This window comes from Triplophysa dalaica, chromosome 5 (assembly GCF_015846415.1).
Source record: "Triplophysa dalaica isolate WHDGS20190420 chromosome 5, ASM1584641v1, whole genome shotgun sequence".
In the NCBI taxonomy this organism is placed as follows: domain Eukaryota; kingdom Metazoa; phylum Chordata; class Actinopteri; order Cypriniformes; family Nemacheilidae; genus Triplophysa; species Triplophysa dalaica.
In genome coordinates, this window is record NC_079546.1 from 12,939,925 (window position 1) to 12,958,571 (window position 18,647).

The window sequence follows — 18,647 nt, forward strand, 5'->3', positions numbered from 1 at the left end:
TGATCAGTAAATGTTTCCTAAAGCTGCAGTCTACTGCAGAAGTGTCACTTAGTCTGTAAAAGCATTTAAAACCGATGGTGCAAGTTTGCAGTGAGACTTCTGTGGCTAAACAATTAAATATGTGTTTAAAAACACATTCTTTTAAGTACAATTGTTTAAAAGGTGTATGATGATCATCTGTCTATAATTGGATCAGTCTCAAGAGCCATAAACACGTACTTCTTGACCTTTACTACAGTGCTCAAAAAGCTCATTGTCTCGACCTTGTGCATTAAACCTTCCAGAAAACAACCACAATTAAAACAGAACAATGAAGCGTGTTTGAGACAAAAAGATTCAGCGTTGATACTCAGCTACCAAACAGTATGTAGAATTTAAATTTAAACATAAGTATAATGGAATTATATGTAAACTGAAATATGTCACAACAATTCTAGAAACAGCACCAGTTCTGTAACAAACTACTTATAAGTCTCACCAAGTTTGTTTTAAAACATTTATATCTTTTTATAATAATAATTATCTTTATAAGTATTGAGCAGTTTCATCACAAACACTGTTTATTGTGAAGAATCCCATCCAAAGAAATCTGTTAAAAAAGCTACCTCCTGTGTCTCAGCCAGCAATAAGCATTTAGCTTTGTTTTGCTCACCCCAAAATCCAGCAAAGGTGGAAGAGCTTTTTCTTATGTTGCACCTGCACTCTGGATTAGTTTTTCCGGCACTATTCAGGTCTCAGTCACACGGTCCCAGTTTAAATCTAAATTAAACACACATGGTTGGTATTTAGCCAAGCATTCAAATGATCCTTAATGTAACTGCACTGTAATAATGACAGATCAAATGCAATTAAGCATCACCTGCTTTAAAGTTATCATGAACATCTTTTATTTACATGACCAGCCAAATCACACAATATAGAAGTGAGAAATTATGAGCGTTGAAGTTCAACCCAGAAACCGCAATATGTTTTATGGATAATGAGTTCATTGCTTCAGTAATGATCCCAAAAGAATGACTTGACAAAATGTTTCTCATTATGTGAGAAAACAACACATCCAAATTAAGGATCAAATCAAATATATGAATTGCAAAGTTTCAATAGAAATGAATATAATATACTAATTACTTTCAGTTTGTTTTGTACATTTGGCTTTGTTTAAATAAAGTTATTTATGATTTTAAGGGAATAGGACTGGCTAGCCACAAATATTCAGTCAAAGTAGTCTTCAATATCAATATTAGGGTTAAGCAGCTCTTCGCCATAGCGGGACAAGTCCATTTGGTTGAGAATGAGATTCTCAAAGGTTTCTTCAAGATCAGAATCTCCAATTAGGACGGCCCCAACCATTCTGCCCCCAGTCAGAACCACCTTCACATACTCCCGACCTTTAGTACAGCGCACAAGAAGCTCATGGTCCTGACCCAATCCCTGGGCATTAAACTTTCCTAGCAAAACCACCTAAAACAAACAAAAAAGAGGGCATAAATATAAAGTGTCTGCAAATTAAGTATTTTGAGATTAGGAGTTCACCTGAGTTACCAAGCAGAATGCAGAATTGTAAGGAACAATGAAAGCAATAAAGAAATGCATAATACTTCTGTATGTTTTCGTATTACATTCCATTGGTCATTATGAATTACCAGTAAACCCTATATCCACAATGCATACGGACTACTTACAGAATTAGATAATACATCAATTACCAGATATCCCGTTTAGACATTATAAATAAGAAAAAATAAATCAATAAGAAAGAGAAATATTTGAAAAAGATTTGTCATTATACAGATAGTACATAGTGACCATATGTAGTTAATTTTATTTTATAATATGTATTTTTGTTCATTTACATAAAGAGGGCAATAATTCTTAAGATTAATTTACTCCCACCTCATCTATAGAAAACTATGGGACTTTCTGACACACTTTATAAGGTTGTATTTGTTAACACGGAGTAAATACATGAGTTAAAATGACCTTACAATAAACAATACTTCTAAAGAATTGATTCATAATAGTTTATGTTAATCTTAACCTTGACAATCAAATGTTGTAACTGTAAACATTAGTTAATACACCATAAACTAACATGAGCAATTGTACTGACATTAGTTTTCATTAACAAGGATTATATTACATGCTGAACAACTATATTGTTCATTATTAGTTAAAGCTACAATCTGCGATAATTTTGGGGTAAAAATAATTAGAAATCAATTATTGAGTAAATACATAGACAGGCCGGTGCTAAAAACAATGGTCTTATCTTATCTTTTTTCACAACGGTATAATAAAGATTTATAATCTGCACTATCAGGTCGCCCTATGCATCCTCTTTGTGTCATAACATCACGTCCGTAAACACAAAGGAGAGGAACCGGCTAGTTTATCACTGGTGTGTGGATGGCGTTGCAGCGGCACTGCTACAGATGACAGAGTTTTGTTCATTCTTATAAAAGTAGCTTAGAATAATCATCATCTAGATGGTTGTGTTATAATGCGATCATCTGGGGAAAGTCATGTGAAATCTAAATGTATTAAATTCTAAAGATTACATCTATAACAAAGTAACCTTGCGCTCCGGAGAGCTTAAGTGATAGCTTTGTCCCAATGCAAAAGCTGATATTGACAGGGATTTTGAGAGTTGGCTCCCACATCTGAAAGGATTGCATTGACAGGTAAGACGTCACTATTGTGATTTATTAATTAGAGTTTTTGACTACATCAAGCACGAAGCGATAACCAACGGTACAATTGATTCTATATTAGTGATGTTTTAAACATTTTGCATTGTATCAGGTCATCTGTACATCAACGTGACAGATGACCTGATACAATGCGAAATGTTTTAAACACGCTGGCAGTGCTCTGACCCACGTAAAGAAAATATTTTGTGTGGCAACAAAGAGGCCAAATTTCCGGACTTTAAATGTAGCTAATGCATTTACCAATGTTAACAAGCACAACCTTAATGTAAAGTGTTATCATTTATTCTTAGGGCCCCTTTGTTATTTTATGCAACTCACTATAGTTTTTTTTTTGCAAAATATTCTATTGATTTTGTGGTTCTGTCTCTGAAATGTGTTGATGGAAATTCAAAAACATTAATTTAACAGTATAAGAATCTAATAAATATGTAATTATTTCTGATTTGAGGCAAAATTCAATTATATGGCGCACCTTTCAGCAATATCTAAGATCAAACAGAAAATCAAAGGGACAGATGAACAAAGAGTGCAAACGTTTTTAAATATTACATGAAAATGGAGAGAATCACCTTGTAGTTAAAGAACTTCGTGATGTGTGAGAAGAGCTCAAAGCAAAAGTCCAAATCTATAGACTCCTCTAACACTTCTGCTGCCATACAACGTGCAGCGTACCAGCCCATCTGACGTGCCTGAGTCCACAAGCGCATCTTACACAAAACAGAAACATAAAAGACAGAAAGATTTTACCACTAAAAGCAATTGTTCATCCAAAATTATGACTACATCCTTACCTAGAGGACCTAGGTCATTTTAAGACTAACAGTTTGTCCCACAAAATCAAAACTATAATACCAGAGGTGCATGTGTTGTACCTGTTGCCAAAGAGGACTGGGCTTCCAGCCTATGGTACACACATCACCTGCTGCGTACACGTCCTGTTCAGATGTCCGCATGTGATCATCCACTTTAAGTCCATGATCTGCTGCCAGCTCAAACTAGATGGGACACACACAATGCAAAATCCATATAAACAGCTTAAAAATACAGTTAGCCACATATAGCACAAAAAGTATGCTTTTTTCTCATTACTTTCTAAACCACAGAATTAAATATGTCAGATTTCTAATGATGATTTCTTTTTTATAGTTACATTGTTGCCACAGAGAAAAGGATCAGTGTTTGGCACCACCCCTGTTGCGCTGACAATGAAATCACAGCCATAAGCCATACCATTGTTTAGGTAAACGTAAACTGGCCACAATCCTACAGAAACAGATAGATACTATATTGTTTTTGTTCACAGTTTAGTTGTAAAAAATTGGAGCTTAACTTTAATGTGAATGTTTTCTACTAACCTAGTTTAGAATTCTCTTTGTTGAGATCAGACATCAAGAAGTCTTGCTGCGAGTAGATTTTCTCAACTTCACACTCATATTCTATATGGGTGCTACTGGAACTCTGGGAAATGGAGAAAAACAATGAGATTCGTGGAGAATTATACCATAATTGACCAATCAGATTCACGTAATTAAAACAGATGTGTAATAAACAGTTTGCATGCTTTGGTGCAATAAAAAACGGTAGTACAGTGAAAAAGATTGAAACATGAATACAAACCTTCTCTGCTCCTGTCAGTTCAACTCCCTCATGCCAATCCGGGCCCAGGGCGCTGCCAACCCCACTCTGGCCTGCTTTAAAATACACTACCAGTCAAACGTCTGGAAAAAGGTTTGCTCTTATGTTTTTTTGATGCATAACCTTTCATTTCTTTTTCTTTGGATGATTTAGAGTGGACAGTAAACTAAAACCATCTAAAAGCACCCATCATACAGGGGGAGTCCCATGATCCAGTTTATATTAGGTATGTAAATAACTAACAATATTATGTACAATATAACTAACAAAAGTATGTCAGTAAGCAATTCTATTTTAGATTGTCCCCAATAATATTTAATAATAGAACGGTGTGTTCATAGTGTCCAAAGTCTAATTTAATCTCAGAATATTTGTGAAGTAAAGATTTTAATTATTAAAGGATCCGTCACAAGAGGGCAGCAGCACACTCTTTTTGTTTTTAATGTGAGCTTTTCACACTGATTGAAGTACAGTACAGTCAAGTCTGTAATAGTAAAAAGCTGTGATTCATTTAGAGGGAAATGCATCCCAAACCAATGTCTAAGGTGAATTCATACCTCCTGTCTTGTCAGTAGTGTAACGTGCTCTTTTGCAGGGCAACGATCTGTCTTTTTTGTCAGGTTCAAGGGAGGGAATGAGAAATTGGGCAGCTCCCGCATCAAAGAATGTGTTTCCTATGGCTTTATCCTTTATGGCCCAAATCACCTCACAACCATCAATTTCATATCTGCAAAAATATATAGCAGATACAATAGAACCGCAGTTACGGTATACAATAATAATAATTACAATAATACAATTATGTAATAACATAAACATGGAGAGTTAGCAAAATAAACTTTTAAAAGTCTTCAAAAGACATGAAAGATCATGTGTCCACTGTCCAGTTAAATAGGTTTGTATAGTATTCATAAGTATTTTTATTCATAGTGCTTTCTATAAGATACTCACGCCAATTCTAAAGCGATTCCTCCATTTCCAACCAAAACAATCCTTTTTGCTTTTGATAAGCGCTTTTGAAACTCCTGTGAAAATAACATACAAAGATTTTTTTCCCTTTCTTTGGACATTAACACCAACCAGATCATGGATGTACAGTTAAAAACGAGAATGTACACTTCTCATCCTTAGGACGTTTATGTATTGACCATTAAATAAATCCAGTGTACCTGAGCACTGTCTGTGTCTCGTATGCCCAGAACGTGCGGGTTGTCCTGGGTAAGAAGCTTGGGTCTGGCCCCGCTGCAGAGGCACAACTTTTTGTAGTGGAACGTCTGGCCATTCTCTATCTGCACAAGCTGAGGGAATGGACAGTTATGATTAAAAATCTAGTAAGGAAAACGTTTTAAGAATAATGTGTTTGCTCGAACATACATGTTGCTTAACTTGCAGTAGTTTGACTGTAGACTGTATGACTTTTAGATTGGGATATTTTTCTTCTAAAACACTGGATGGCTGTTCCTCTACATTGAATTCCTCCAAGGTCTTTGAAACCTACATATAGATAGTAAAAAAACACTTTGAAGATTCTCTTGTAAAATCAGTCAACGCAATAGTTGTTTTAAGTGTTTGTGTTCTTTCAAAATAATAACCAAACCTGAATTCAAGATTATAACTTCAATCTCAAACCTGGTTGAATGTGAATTTGAAACAAACCTGCTTGAAATTTGTAACCGTCTTAACTAATGGGGAGGCTGTCAAAAGATAAACCTCTTCAGATGGGAACTGCGATGCGAGCTAGAAAATGGGAAAGCATGAGACTCGAAACGCATAAGTAAGATGAAGTATTAACTAGGTTAGTTGTCAAACCAGTCTGGATGGGTAAAGAGCGTGTTGCTACCTGTTCTGCACAAGTTACTCCTGCGATCCCTCCACCTACGATCACAAATGGGTCTCTATCTGAAGCCATTGAACTTTAGCACATGGTTAAAGCTTCGTGTGCTATAACGAACTTTATTTGAGTCTGAACAAGTACGCTGTTTGTCGTTTTATAGACGATTGCTGTGTTAGACATGCATATTCAAATTGACCAGAGAAAACACTGATAAACACCGCTGGACAAAGCGTATTGCGACTATTTTAAGATTGAAGCGTTGACTTCCTTGTTTACCTTTATCAGAACACTACGGAAACCGTCTAGGGTCAAACATGCGAAATACGGCGATCCAAAAACGTCAGTACTTTTCGTAGAGTTTAAACAAAATTAAAATGTTTTGGCAGTTATTAAAAAAGAAATATAAAGTATCAGTTGCATAGGCACAAATCACTTTTTGTCTTAGTATTGAGGTAAGGGATGAAAAATGTTCCGATTTTGCACAGCTAATGTCAACTATAGACCCATTGACACATCGTTAGTAGAAAGTGTGCTATCATAAAGACAACATGTTGTTTCCAAAAAATAAATAATTAGCCAAATTAAAAATAAATAATTAGCCAAATTAAAAATAAATAATTAGCCAAATTAAACACATAAATTGACCTTGTTGAAAAAAACAGAATATATGCTTGTTTGAAATGTTTTGGTGGTGTTTTGTGCTGGTTTAGCTGGTCATGTGAGCGCTGGTTAAAGATGGTTTAAACTGGTCATGTTCTGGTTTAAAATGATCATGTGCTGGTTTAAGCTGGTCCTTAGCTGCTCATGTGCTGGTCCATAGCTGGTTTAAACTGGTCAAACCTGCATCAAAACATACCTAACCTAGTATATGCAGTTTTTTCCGTATAAAACTAGAGCAACAGCAGCTTGTGCATTACACCTGTATAGAAAATGTGAAGCTACGTCACACTGTGTTGAATGTTGAGCCATCAAGGGAAGATTGGGACTAGTGTGTTCAATGCAGTTTTTCGTTTTTCTTGTTTGATTAGGAAATATAACTATGGTAGGTCGGTCTTGCTGTGTTAAAAACTGCAAAAGCATTATGCAGAGGAAAAGCTTCTGGTTCTTTCACTTTCGATGTATGATGCTCCCATGGTGGCACCACTGCAACATGCAACATAAAGAGTGACGTCAGCTTCACATTCTCTATAGTTTGTAAAGTCTGTGGTGAAACTTAGGCATTTTAGAAAGGTACAATGTACCATTTCAATGTTATAATTAAATATTTTTTTCATTATTTTTTTACATAATGTAAACATACATTATTTTAGTTAAACGGTTTAAAATCTGCCTACACTGTACTTCACATTGGATTCGCTACTCCAAATGGAAATCCTACTAAAGATGATTACCTTTGAAATGTATAAAATGATGTATGTTATTTCCTGATTCTATATGGGAGCGTAGCTTTCGTGAGTCACAGACCTAAAATAAACCAAGAGTGTCAAATGTGTCAGAACGAGTGGAAATTTATCAGGACAACAGATTGAAGTGTTATATGAATTATCGCATCAGACCTTTAAATGTTGATATGTTGATAATGTTGATATGCCCCTCAGACGTGTTAAAACATTGCCCCAATTGTTGCACGTCATCCCCCTTATTTGATTGCACCTAGAACAGCTGCCCCTGGACATTTGGATGAATAGTTTGTTGGACAGGAGCTTTTATGGGAGTAAATATTTCAAGTTATTTTTAACCTACAGTATTCTCTGTATGCACATGTGATGCTGATTTATATTTAATTTTTAATGTTCAGCATCTATAACAATACGAATATTTACTATGTTTTTAATGTAATTATTAACAATTAAGATTAACTGTTGAACTATTTCACTCACTATATACAGTACAAACACTTAGAAAAATTGAAAAATAACACTTTGCAGTTTAATTTCCCTACAAAAAATTAAAAACTACTATCCAGTTAAACCTCCAGATAGAATTGTAACATCTAAGAGAAAGTGAAATAAAACATATCTAAGAGTGCCATAAAGAGCTTTGGCTGCTGTAAATCTCCGGTGCCACAACAACCAAACAACCAAATCTGACCTCTGATCAGAGACATGAAGCATCTGCTGCACTGGAAAAAATGTGACAGGCTTTTAATAAACTTTTCATTACACTAATGAAAGAGAACAAGTGAATTATCCAATTAAATGAAGAGTCACATTTGAAGCCTATCTTTCTCTGTTTGTGGTATCCATGAAAGTAATGGATCTGATAGATCTCTGTGCCAGCCAATGCAGCCATAGTAACTGCATTAAACAGTGTCTGTAGCCTTTAACCTCTCATGGACTAAGTGGGGTCATCTACGTCATTATGATAGATATAACAACAACCAAATTATCCGTGACCATATCCAATCGGGTTTTCAGTTTTTTTATTAGTACAAGAGCCACCCGTGCTGTTTGATACGCTTAGATCAGAATAGAAGTGATGTCATGGTGGGATAAACACATATTTTGTACAACGCCATAATAATTAGGCAATGTTCATTCTAAAAGGAGATGTGATGCTCCATTTTCAGCCCACAATACCTGGCTTTATTTGTTTACATGCACATACAGTAGATTCACATTTTTGCATTTTGATATAATATTTATGATAATTGGATATTTACCATACATATATATACAAAAAACATTTAATATATCACACTATAGTCTAAAATCTGTTTCGACAAATACAAGGCTTTTGAATACATTTTGTTACAGATGACCACCTCAAGAATAGAAATCGATTGGTGTGTTTTGTAAATGAACCTTTTGGACATATATAGCCCAAACTTTCATTAGGCCTGATGTGAAACGCTACCGGCCTGTGTTTCTCTGTTTGATTTATTTGTCTGTTTCGCAGCTGGCTCGACCACATTTACACATTTCATCTATCTCCGGGTCTATAAAATCTATTCATTAGACTAGTCACAGAACGTGAGCGCGTGTGGCTGCTTGATGGACACCGAGTTTGGTGACGAAAAGCAGACGAAAAATTACCAGAATATTCTCCATCTGACAGTCAGTTACAAGATGTGGACAAAATGACAGTCAAACATGATGAATGAGGTGTTTTAAGAATGGACATATTGTATTGGCATCAAAAGAGAAAACATTCTGACAGTAGAGAACTTTTTGTGTCTGCAAGAATATACAAGGGTTGGACAAAATAATATAAACACTGGGTGTATGATATCTTTATTAATAAGGTGTTGGATCACTGTTTGCCTTTAATAAAGTTTCAAACCTTCTTGCAATAGATTCATGCAACTTTTGAAACGACAAAAATATTTGTTATGTAATAACCCCAATTTTTAGCACAGTTTTCCTGTGTCTTATATTGCTGTCAGACTTTCACATTGCTGTTGAACAAGGTTTGATTTTGTTGAAATTCAACAGACACTGGACTGAAATGGGGCAACAAGACATCTAGAAATGGTGATTAAATGAAAGTTTGGAACTTTGGAATGGATTTTTTTGGGGAGTCTTTAACAAAATCAACTGCATAATGACAATGGGTGTTAAAAATTGTCCAATCTCTCTATCTTAAAAAAAAACAGATGCCACGTCTGTACTTTCACTCTGTTTAACTAGATACTGGCACAATATTTTTGGAGACAATAAATAGGGTCATATGGCAATAATGTGTTATTATGGTGTACAAAATAACTCTCTTTGATGGCTCATATACCTGTTGCTCAGTAATAACAACTCACAGTAATCAATGTATAGGAGCACTTCAGGTGGCGAATGTTGGTGTGCATTAACTTTTTCTGTGTGTTTATCAAAATAGAGATGCAGGACGCTCAATCCAATCAGATGGTGTCAGACAGGGTTCTTACCTAATGGTTGTGGGATAGTTAACCATGTATGGAACGCATGGTACTTGACTGTTTTGATCAATTTTTATATTTTGTGGTTGCTTCAGCTGCATGATGGATTTTTATTCACGATTTTATCCAGTCTATTGTTCATAAAATAATTTATTAATGAAATAATTGTATATACTTTTTATTTTCCCAGCTAGGCCATAGAAAATACGCATACTCAGGAAATGTATGAATTGAATACATTCTAATTCACATTGATTAGAAACATTTGCAAAATATACATTTTCAAAGACATTCAGCATTTTTCAAAGATATTTTAAAGATGTTTTTATTACAAAAATCTAAACAAATTAGGAATTTCTCTATTTCAATATGTTTTTATAGTACATTTATTTGTATGCCATCAAGACACTACGTTTAAAACTTACTGTCATGCAAGATTTACTGAATGCTGTAACAATTGTTAATACTGAAAGGCATTGGTCTTTCAAAGATTTACACAGAAAAAGTGCAAAAAAACAAATGCGCCATAAAACAGAATAATCTTCATCATCAGGTATATAACCTTTTTTTATTGTTCCCCAAGTTTAGTAGTTGAACTAGAAGGGTACATAAATGGGTGCCTGGAGAAGGTCTCTTTTTCCATAAGCGCTGGATCCTACATTGGTCGGTGCATAGATTGTGCCAATGGTGTTGCTGGATCGTACGAGAAAGTCTGCTAATCTCTGAGTGACACAGGTGGCTGTATTACACTTCCTCTTCTCTATATGGTGACTGTGGGGTAGTGGAGAGGGTTAGTCAACCTTTATAATTGTTCTAATACTTAGGCAAAGTGACACATACACGTAGTGTGGCTAAATGTTAAATAAGAATTGCATATATAAAAAACGCTAATTTCTATATCCTTTTTTAAACCTTTGATTTAATATTTCTTGTTTATTAAATATTTAATATAATGAAATAAAAGCAGTAGCTTAATCATTTCTTCCCTTCAAAACCACAAAAGTATTGTATAAAACAGCAAAGGTTTAATGCTGTCTATTAAAAATAGCAAGATCTCAAAGTCATATTTGTCACTGATATTAAGCTTTTAGCAGAAGTACCTGTTCACTGGAGTCAGCTCTCTTTGGGGCCGTGGCCCCATGAAACTTATAAAGGGGTTATCAGACAAATCTGTAACCAGCCACCCATCGCCCTCCCGCAAATCTTCATCCTTCTCATTAGTCGAGAGGAAGTACCTGTTGACAATAAGAGGATACAAAACACAATCTCATCCAGAGCTGCTTATACTGTAGATTGCCACTTCCCTGGCTATGACACTCTTCACTGTAAAGTGATCAGTTGTGCCCACTGGTCATATCACTCATATACACACTTCAAACACACTTGTTATATCTGAAATATACGAAAAATATCATCTACCTCAACTGAATTTACACAGTAAATGGCATGCATCCTAAAATGTATCTGTTTTGTCATCCAAATTAAGTGGTTTATTTATTAATTTGTGGTTCAACAGAAAATGTAAGATGATTGAATTATATATTGCGATTACACTGTACACACAATTCTCCAAATTCATTACTATTTCTCTCTTAGTAGTATTTTGGAATAGTAATGTCACCAAATAGAATGCGTGTTACAAATTTATGTAGCAAAACAAATCTAAATCTTTGAATAAGGAGTACACAGGGATTGTTTTTTAACATTGTCTGGTTGTACTTGTTTATCCCTAAAAAACATAATTAAGGAAATTAATATTCTAGAGTACATACTGCGAAATTGTTTAATCAAATAACCTAAAAATATGCCTTATATAGAGTTGTATAGCAATATCAGGCAGTATTTTGGTCAAATATATTTAAACATAATTGAAAAAGACTATATTAGGTTGAACCAACGTCAGCAAAAAGTTTATTAAGTAACATAATTAAGTCTTTATAAAGGGAAGAGTCAAGAAATGTACCTGTTATGAGGAACCGTGGCAACACAATGCAGTATCACAAAGACGAGAACAACCTGGATAGGCAGTTTCAGATGATACATTGTAGACATCAATATATCAGTGATCTTTTGTAAAACAAAAGGAAAATAACGTTATTCGCTGATGCATTATTCATTTGTAGTTTATCACAACAGTTATGAAAATTGATCATAAAACATTGACAATGCTAGTATCAGTGCAAATCTCAATCGTTCAAGTTATCAAAACAGACACTTGTTTTTTCATGCCTCTTTGTTAATTTACTAAAGCTTCATTCGAGGCACTTATAAATTAAATACTGTAGACATTAAGAATCTGTAGTATAAGTAATTCCTTTATTTTCCTAAACAGTGACAAATAGATATTGGCACAACTAAAAGTTTACAGTTGTTATGTAAAGGATAAAAATCACTCACCTCCTGCAGTTTTTAACCCAGTGGACAACTTACTAATGGAGGGTACTGGTAAAAGGTACAGATGTTTCTCTGTTGTTCACACACACTGTCACTCCATTCCCTCTGTTATAGGCTCCTACCCTCAACCACTTGTGATGTCATCACACTCCTCCAAATATAGCCCTTCATTTCTAGCAAATATCAGGGGTGTTTGGAAACAGGGGTTAGCTTTAAGAATTCAAACCCTCAGTGTGGGTCAAAAGTGACATATACACTCGTCACTACCTTCGTCATCGACATCATCATTGACAGTGACTGTTCATACATCACTTCTTAAAATATTCAGCCATTTTATACATACAATATTACTTTACATCCATTGAATATTAGGCTTTGATTTTATTTTACTTAGAATGATTAATCATGTAACTGGAATACCAAGAATATTTTAAACTCTGATTCCATGAAATTTAAACAGCAGTGCTTAAAGTTCGGAAATGTTAATTTTTTTGTCACTCACTATTTATTTGAACTGATCACATTTAAAGGGACTAAATTCGATATGTTTAACCAAACTCCTACCAACATCTACAAGGACTAAAATGTATCCATACAATTATATAGGCCTATGCTTTACATGAAGTAAAGTTGACCCCCCAAATATTTGGACAATTAGCAAGACTTGATAATATATTCAGACTAAATTATAAAATAAATAATATAAGATCCTACTGCTTGGGGATCCCTGGAGTCAGTGACTTTTTGAATATACACAACTAATGCAATTGAATGCTATTTATGAATGTATTGCAGAGAGAATCTTGCTTTCACGGCATATGAGAATCAATTAAATCTTACTACAAATCGAATGTCAATTTCTACATGTGTTCTTTCATGGGTGCCTTTGCAAAATATATTGCTTTGTTAGAATACACTGCCACCAGGTGTTACAATATATACACTGCCTTGCATCAGGATAGTGTGCATTACAAAGACAATTTACATAATGTATGGCATTTGAAGAGACATGAAATAGATTTTTACTTAAAACAGCATACCTTATGAAAGTACTTTATCAACACCAAGTTCAACAACATTATAATGATACAGTTTGTTACAGTTTTTATTTTTAAGATACTATTTTCAATACTCTTTATTTTTATTTATTATATTGTATTCATTTTGTAGGAGAGTAGGCGGAGACCGTGGTTCGAGTCCGGTGAGTAATTGTGAATTAGCGCCAGCTGTGCGCACACCGGGCTCGAATCACGTAGGAGATGGGAGCATATAAAAGGAACGAGCGACCGGACCGTCGAAGAGAGAGGACCGGGCCCGAACATGTGTTATGTTTGTATTTGTATTTGTATTTGTATTTGTATTTGTATTTCTCATCATGATTATACTGACATTAAAATAACACTGCAAATTTGAAGAAACCCCCCGCCCAAAATATGACAATATTTATTAAGCCATCATGCAAACTCTTCAGAGTTTTCCGAACCTCCTTATTGTTCTTAAAGCCTCCTCTGTTTCTGGATCACACAGCACTGGCTTCTGAGTTCTATGTCCTCAACCCCCTTTTTATCAGTCTCTACACTTCTTTTAATGTATGTGACTTCTATCCAGAACAGAGCATAACCAAACAACTGCAAACAGCTGATCAGTCCCAGAAGTAGGAACCTGATGAGAATAAAATAGTTTTACATGCATTTACAGTTTTATGATTTTCTATGAATATGTATGAGTGTCCCATTACTGTAACATGTGGTTACAAAATTTGCGTCAACCTTTTCAGCAGACATTTTTCAGCGTGTGTAAAAATGTGGTGTTCTTGTATGTATGTCAAAATACGATGTGAGATACCCAAACTCTTTCTAATAATGAGACTAATTTTTTACTTGACTGGGTAGGCTGTGGGCTGTAAATGATGCAAAAAATACAAACATTTGTTCAGGTATTGCTTTGTTTTTAACACAACAGTTTTATGAAGAAAACAGCGTTGATACTGAAAAGATCTCAAAAGTATTCAACGCACCCCAACTTTGTGGAGTCACCTTTTAGCGGCAATTAACATGTTTGCGTAAACCCAACTAATTCCAATTTACTTAGACCACAAAGGTTAAACATAACATGGGTCTATGTAAGGGTGACATACTGTACCTTTGGCAATTTCTTTAACACTGGGTGTGTGTTGGTGCTGATTTGAGAGCTGCTCTACTTCAGGGGTCTGAGGAGTTTCAGTAAGAACTCGGGGAAGGAACCAGAAAGGCAAAGCAGCCAGAAAAGTCAGACTTCCTGCAACCATATAACCCAGCCACCAGGCCCCAACCCATCGAGAGTCCTGGTGTGTGATGCTCACACTGTCTGACGATAAAAACATACAAATGCAAACATTTCATATCTAGAAATAATTATTGATCGTAAAAGCCATTCTGTAGCAGTTGTGTGCTCCTATAATTTACATGGTAGAGAATTGCCCATCACGGTCTCTAAGATCTCAAAACTCAAGACTTTTGATAACACCTAGAATAACTTAATCATCCAAAGGGGGTAGAGCTTTCTCATACGTAGCACCTAAACTCTGGAATAGCCTTCCCGATACTATTCGAGGGTCAGACACACTCTCCCAATTTAAATGTAGATTAATGCTTGTTGGTTGTGAGGATTTCATTTGCTGGGGCTGTGTGTGTCTGGTCTGGGCTTGTTTTGTGGTCGATCTTGGACAACAGAGGAATAAAGTTACATGTTGCCATTACTATTTTTCCCTGGTTGTTCCTTTGTTATCTGTTGCAATCGCGGAGTGGGACCGGGTTGCACCTGCACGGTTTCGGCAAGTGGGACTTCCTGGGTAGCAGGTGGTGGGCTCTCCTTCTTTGTGGATGTTTGCTCGGTGGCTTTTGGTTGGGGTCACTGAGTACAGCTATGACACGTCAGAGGGGATCTGGCCCTCCCGACTGAGCCTGGTTTCTCCAGAGGTATTTTTTTCTCCATTAATCAATCATTGGAGTTTGGGTTCCTCGCCACAGCAGGGCAGTGTTGGCTTGCTCACCGGGAGACTGCATTTATTTAATTATTAATTTATTAGATATTATTTATAAGAATGATCTTGCTTGTTCTATAAACACCATGCACTGTGCTGTGTTTTACCCTTCTGTGATTTTCTTATTTGCTCCTGTAAAGCAGCTTTGGAACAATGTACATTGTGAAAAGCACTTTATAAATAAACTTGAATTAAATTGTGTTAGCAGAACAAATATCATGGGTTTGCTCCTAGGCTACACATATACTTGTAAAATCTATAGCCTTAATGTTTTTTTTTCAGTTTCATTGGCTAAGGTGCCAAATGTACACAAAATAAAGATGCTTAAAAGGTTCTTCACAGCGATTCCATAGAAGAACCTTTTGAAGTACCTTTTTTAAGAGTGTATGTTACAGTTAAGATGTATTCTTGTTTGTGACCTGAAAGATTTGGCCCAAATTCACCTGGGTTCACTAAGCCTATGTCCACATAAAGAATAGTGCAGAGAGATCCAAGCGAGTAACTAACAGAGGTCCAATCACTCCAACCGTGTGCAGACAGCATACAATCAAAATGACCAGGACAAACATAAAGGATTTATTTAGACTTAGACTTACTTAGACTTACTTTTTTTAACCAAATGAATGGTTCTTTGTGGAACCAAAAATAGTTATTCTGTGGCCTCGCTGTGAAGAACCCTTTAAAGCACCTTATTTTTAGTCCCATGATCCAATGATGACCATTAGTAGTATGGTTTGATAAAAACACAACAATCATTTTCTCACCGATGTAAAAAGTTTTCAGGGCGTGCATAGTCATCTATGAATGATATTCCCAGTGGAACAAGGATGGCTTCCCCAATGCCACGGATAATGTACGCTGCCAGCTGAATAACCGACATGGGCGAGCCTTCCTCTTCCCTTTTCTAACACCCTACACAACCCACACAATGCAGACTTTTTTTTAAAGCAGACAGCAATATGAAATTAAAATATCACTACAGTTACACCCACATACATCTGACACACACATTACCAGAAACCGGCTGTTGAAAAGGATTCTGGGTGACAGGTGAGCAGAGAGAGCTCACGGTAAAATGATCAGCATCATTAGTGTGGGTGGCAACTGTCTTGTACTCATATCTATTAAAAAAACAGACAAAAACACAATGAAAACTCTAGTGTATTCTGTGTATTCGAGGTACAAGCTATTTAACACAAATGCAGTCCATCATCAAACAAATAAAAACAGAGGAATGATCTAACAAACAAGCAAAAAAATTGCTGAAGCATTTGATAGCAGTCAATAGCCGGGTTTCTATCTGAAGTTGCAAATTAGGCTTATGCACAAAATTGAAATATTGTCTAAAACATTCGCAAATAAGCATCACTAAGCGCTCACTTCCTAATAAACTGGCACTAAATATTAGTAAGAAAAGTAACTGAATAAAATTTTCACGTAATTACTTGCAAGCAGAAGAAAAGCTTTTGTGGATACCTGCTTTATGGCAAACGCAGTCTTGACAGTTTTGTGAGGCAATTATATAAATCCTTTGGAGACTTTACTCAAATATTTAAGGATGACCGTAACAACATTTCCGATGCTGTGCAACAAGATCAGTACTTTGGTTAGTCGGGTTACGCCATGTCAAAGTGTGGTTAAATTCATTTTTGGAGGAATTTATTTGGCAAATGTGTTTCCATCTCCCATTATTCATATTAAAACTTTTTTGCTAAAAGAAAAACCACCACAAGCATAAAAAAGCGTAAAATCATATTTGCTAATTAACAATTTTTATTTAGAAATGTGGCATTTCATTACTCGTTTCCGATGCAAAACTTAAAATGCGCATAAAACGGGCTAAGGTAAAGGGAAATGCAAACAGAAATTGGAACATAAAAGGAAATGGAAAAAATACTTGGTAAGCTAGTAGATACTGAGAATACTTTGCAACATCCATACAGAAGCACATTGCTTTTAAACCTACAAACAGGAATTGAGAGAGCAAACAGGTTGCGCTATTTAAACTTTGGTGACAGCTCAATCGGGTGAAGGATGAATGGTTCAAAAAACGCTTTCAAGTATGTTTCGGTGGTTTGAACAGCCCTCCAGCACAAAGTTACTCACCGCCCATCAGGACGCGAGGTAGAGCCATTAACAGTGTGCCTGCAACCATCAGCAGGGCTCCTGCTCCTATGATCTTGGGCCTGTGAAACTTGGCACCAAAGTGGCTTACCTACGGTAACGACCATCAGATTACCTGCAAGAATATGTTGATATATGTTTCTTTGCAGCATAATAATAAAGAATTGTAACTAAGTCAGACATATCATCAAACAAGAGTCAGAAATGTATCGCTCTATGCACTTCATTTGCACTGTTTGAGACTAATTCAGTCACATTACAGCATCAGCGGTCTGAGTCACTGGTATAAGTGCTCATCAAATGGGTGAACCTTAGCCCTCATTTCTCACTGCATGTTTACACACCTCAACTCACCCATTTCAAAGCTCCCATCGATGACGCCAACAGTGGAGGTCGAGAAATCAAACCTTCTCTCGATCTGAGTGGTGGTGCTCTTGGTGTAACTTCCCGTCAGGGATTCGGTGAAAGAGAGAAGGCAAGCACGCCAGTAAAGATCTTTAGAAAAGAAAGTAGAAGATAGACAAACACAGATTTTATGTCAGACATCGTCTGTGGAAGCCAAAAGGAGATGTTCATCAAAATGTTCACACTGTTCATTCTACTATATTATTAAATTAAATAATTTGGTGAAGATTTAGGATTGTAGTCTAGCATCACTTAATTTCTTCCTTCAATGTTTTACTGGAAACAGACCATCCGTGTATTTAAAGTAAACTTATTAAACGTCTCTTTGAAATACTTTGATTGGTCATTCAAAGCATTCCAAGGTATGATATTCCCAAATAACAACTTAAAAACTAATAAAAACTAATAACTAAAACTAATAACACATGCTGATCTGGGTACTGCTTGGCTTGGTGTTAAGGGTCCCATTTGATCCTATCTGGGTGTTTTCTGCTATAAAATACACCTGTCTGCACAGCATACTGCAATACCGCAATATACTGCAATTTAGGACACATTCATTCTCATTTTGAATACTATTTAGGGTGGATAAAGTAGTCTGTAATTTAGTTAACAGACTGTAAACTGGGACCCCCGCTGATGAAACTTATCAAA

General features: G+C 35.7%; 2 protein-coding genes and 1 pseudogene across 4 annotated transcripts; all 3 read right to left on the minus strand.

Annotated features, from left to right (window-relative positions):
- Window positions 1-863: 863 nt before the first annotated feature.
- pyroxd1 (pyridine nucleotide-disulphide oxidoreductase domain 1) lies at window positions 864-6,479 on the minus strand. Of its 2 annotated transcripts, none has more exons than XM_056748440.1 (12): window positions 6,187-6,479; window positions 6,003-6,083; window positions 5,721-5,840; window positions 5,516-5,644; window positions 5,298-5,371; window positions 4,904-5,073; window positions 4,329-4,399; window positions 4,067-4,169; window positions 3,862-3,974; window positions 3,584-3,706; window positions 3,281-3,418; window positions 864-1,461 (listed from the first exon to the last, which is right to left on the minus strand). In XM_056748440.1, exons 1-12 carry the CDS (start codon window positions 6,253-6,255, stop codon window positions 1,213-1,215), a joined length of 1,440 nt encoding a protein of 479 aa, XP_056604418.1. In that variant the 5' UTR covers window positions 6,256-6,479; the 3' UTR covers window positions 864-1,212. The 2 variants fall into 2 exon arrangements, with proteins under 2 accessions (XP_056604418.1, XP_056604417.1); XM_056748439.1 differs by having other exon boundaries at window positions 4,329-4,402; window positions 6,187-6,478.
- A 3,995-nt stretch (window positions 6,480-10,474) lies between these two features.
- Window positions 10,475-13,626, minus strand: LOC130421087 (calcitonin receptor-stimulating peptide 1). Of its 2 annotated transcripts, XM_056748771.1 has the most exons (4): window positions 12,446-13,626; window positions 12,012-12,115; window positions 11,149-11,283; window positions 10,475-10,819 (listed from the first exon to the last, which is right to left on the minus strand). In XM_056748771.1, the coding sequence occupies exons 2-4, from the start codon at window positions 12,098-12,100 to the stop codon at window positions 10,645-10,647; spliced, it is 399 nt and encodes a 132-aa protein (XP_056604749.1). In that variant the 5' UTR covers window positions 12,101-12,115; window positions 12,446-13,626; the 3' UTR covers window positions 10,475-10,644. The 2 variants fall into 2 exon arrangements, with proteins under 2 accessions (XP_056604749.1, XP_056604748.1); XM_056748770.1 differs by lacking the exon at window positions 12,446-13,626 and having other exon boundaries at window positions 12,012-12,261.
- A 2,296-nt stretch (window positions 13,627-15,922) lies between these two features.
- LOC130421254 (solute carrier organic anion transporter family member 1C1-like) lies at window positions 15,923-18,185 on the minus strand (annotated as a pseudogene).
- Between the last annotated feature and the right edge of the window lie 462 nt (window positions 18,186-18,647).

What these genes read in the sequence shown, in the direction of transcription:
- pyroxd1 (XM_056748439.1), bottom strand. Translation starts at nt 6,255, where the DNA reads ATGGCTTCAGATAGAGACCCATTTGTGATCGTAGGTGGAGGGATCGCA. An exon ending in CGGTTACAAATTTCAAGCAG is followed by an intron (nt 5,841 to 6,002) that starts GTTTGTTTCAAA and finishes ATCTATATGTAG; the next exon opens with GTTTCAAAGACCTTGGAGGA. An exon ending in GGAATCGCTTTAGAATTGGC is followed by an intron (nt 5,074 to 5,297) that starts GTGAGTATCTTA and finishes ATATTTTTGCAG; the next exon opens with ATATGAAATTGATGGTTGTG.
- LOC130421087 (XM_056748771.1), bottom strand. Translation starts at nt 12,100, where the DNA reads ATGTCTACAATGTATCATCTGAAACTGCCTATCCAGGTTGTTCTCGTC. An exon ending in GCCACGGTTCCTCATAACAG is followed by an intron (nt 11,284 to 12,011) that starts GTACATTTCTTG and finishes TATTGTCAACAG; the next exon opens with GTACTTCCTCTCGACTAATG. An exon ending in GAGCTGACTCCAGTGAACAG is followed by an intron (nt 10,820 to 11,148) that starts GTACTTCTGCTA and finishes ACTACCCCACAG; the next exon opens with TCACCATATAGAGAAGAGGA.